Source organism: Myotis lucifugus, unplaced genomic scaffold, assembly GCF_000147115.1.
Source record: "Myotis lucifugus unplaced genomic scaffold, Myoluc2.0 scaffold_85, whole genome shotgun sequence".
NCBI lineage: Eukaryota > Metazoa > Chordata > Mammalia > Chiroptera > Vespertilionidae > Myotis > Myotis lucifugus.
This window is the reverse complement of record NW_005871133.1, coordinates 4,590,635-4,592,881: the sequence shown is the minus strand read 5'-3', so window position 1 is coordinate 4,592,881 and position 2,247 is coordinate 4,590,635. Positions and strand designations below refer to the sequence as shown.

At 43.3% G+C, this 2,247-nt stretch overlaps 1 protein-coding gene across 1 annotated transcript in view; it reads right to left on the bottom strand.

The window, feature by feature from the left end:
* Positions 1 to 198, bottom strand: part of PCNX1 (pecanex homolog 1) — a 156,816-nt gene extending 156,618 nt beyond the window's left edge. The window contains 1 exon segment of the mRNA XM_014457768.2: positions 26 to 198. Within this exon segment, the coding sequence (XP_014313254.2) occupies positions 26 to 198 (173 nt within the window).
* Between the last annotated feature and the right edge of the window lie 2,049 nt (positions 199 to 2,247).

The window sequence follows — 2,247 nt, the reverse complement described above, 5'->3', positions numbered from 1 at the left end:
GGAGCAAAATATCCCGGGAGATTACCTCTTTGAATAATTCCCAAAGAGCTTGAGAAGCAAGATCTGAAGGATCTGAGATCGATTCCTTAGTGTAAGTAGAGCTTGTCCAACTCTGTGGGTATAGTACGGCTTTGGCGATCGACCGTACAGTAAAACAAGCGTCGCCTTTAGTCCATCCTGCATATCAGATCTTGACATGCCCGATTGCATAGCAGTAGCGACATCACTGTTGCGAAGTAGCACCGAGAAATAGTTTTATGGTTGGGTCGCTACACGAGCATCTGTATTGAACCGGCCAGAAGGTGGAGAGCCCACTAAAGGGATTAGGTACAGCGGGTGCGACTTGAACAATCACAGACGCACCCAATCTGAGCAAGAAGTGCGTTGGCCCTTGGAGTGAGCTGAGAGCCCTAAGGGTGAGAAAAACAGCCACATCCAGGATTGGGAGGACTTACCACTCCCAAAGACAAATAAATTAATAGAAATAACAAGAGATGTGAAAGTCGGGGGTGGACAGATTTATTATTGTGCGCAGTGATTTCATTTTTTAGCGTGCTGTAACTTGTAACCATTTTTATTAAAGGGGCAATCTAAACAGGGAGGAAACATTAACTGTGATTGCACCCCAAGTCACAATAGGGTCTAGTGCTTCTCTTTTTACAGCTGTAAAGACGGAATCATTCTTAGCTCGGTGTAATGTTTAAAAGGCATGTCTGATCTCACTGAATGAAATTGTTTTAGAGTTTGAAGTTTGAGCTTATGATAGCAATCAAAGTACTATTTTATACTCCGGGATTAAAGTTGCTATAATTAATGAGAAAAGCAAGAGAGCCAAAAGAAGCTGGTGATGTTTTAAGAAGAGTATTGAAAGACCATTGCAATACCTCCCAATGCCATTCCACGTTACAATTCAAACATTTTCACACCCATTTTCTTGACCTTCACAACACTGAGGACAGCATAGAGGCTACCTTAATTTTATGGATGAGAAAACCGAAGCTCAAAGAAACTAATATTCACCACATTCTCTAAGTAAGTTGCTGAGAAGACCTCTGACACCAGCAGTCATCCTAACAGCATGGGCTGAACTTTGGAAGTCTGTTTCTCAGCCCTCTCTACCTTATCCATTCAGATAAGAGTTTGAACTGATGAATAACCCTCAGCTGCTCCTGGTTACCTGTGGCCAGTTTAAACGTATGACCAGTTGTTCTCAAAGTGTAGTCCCAGGACCAGTTGTGTCAACATCATCTGAGAACTTGTTAGAAATGCAAATTCTCAGGCACTACTCCAGAGAACTCTGGTCTTGGGACCCTGCAATTTATTTTAGCAAGCCCTCTGGAAAATTCTAATGTACCTTAAAGGTTGAAACTACCTCTATAGAACACCATCCCCAGCCTTGACTTGTTTCCTTATAACCACAAAGCCATCAAGTCCCAATAAGATACCTCAAAATGGAGAGAGGTGAACTAACACTGGCCAAAATATACTTTTAAATATATTAGTGTGTATTAAAGCAAAATTAAGGTAAAATAATACAAGTTTACAATAAAAAACAGCTGCCTTGAGGCTTGGTCGTGGACACAAGGTATTGTCAAGTGTTCACTTGTTTCTTCCAAAGGAGACAGGAAAGCTCGCTGAGCAGATTTTGGAACTGGTCCCAAGCTTTCCAACACAAAGAAAGATGTAAACAAGGATAAAATTCCAGTGCCACATCAGTTTCCACGCCAGTAAACATCTGCTGTAGCTTAATATGGGAGGATTAACTGTAATAGGAGTGAGGTGGCCTGGGAGAAGTAGATACATCCACAGAATTGGAGGCAGACCCCGCTGGTGGGATGAGCTTGCAGGCGGAAGACAGTATCTAAAGGGTATAGAACGGGCAGCAGCCAGGAAGGCAGCCAGCATCAGGCTGGTTCAACAGAGAAGAGTGTTGTAAGCCAATGGGCAGCTGAAACACAACCTTGGGAAACCCAGGAGCAGACAAAAATTGGGAAATCATGGCAGGCATTAAGAAAATGTGTTGCTTATAGCAAGGCCCCAGTCTCGGTGCTGGATCCCAGGTCTGGATTTCTCTCCCTACGAGGAATTGATGAAAACAAATAGAATTCAGGTCCTTGAGATGATGAATCGGACAAATTTGGGGGGAGGGGGGGGAGGGAAGGACTTGGGCGATAAAACAAGTATCCAAAGGCCAGACCTGGTAGACAGAGTGAGACTTAGAAACAACGCAGGAGCTTACTACATAGA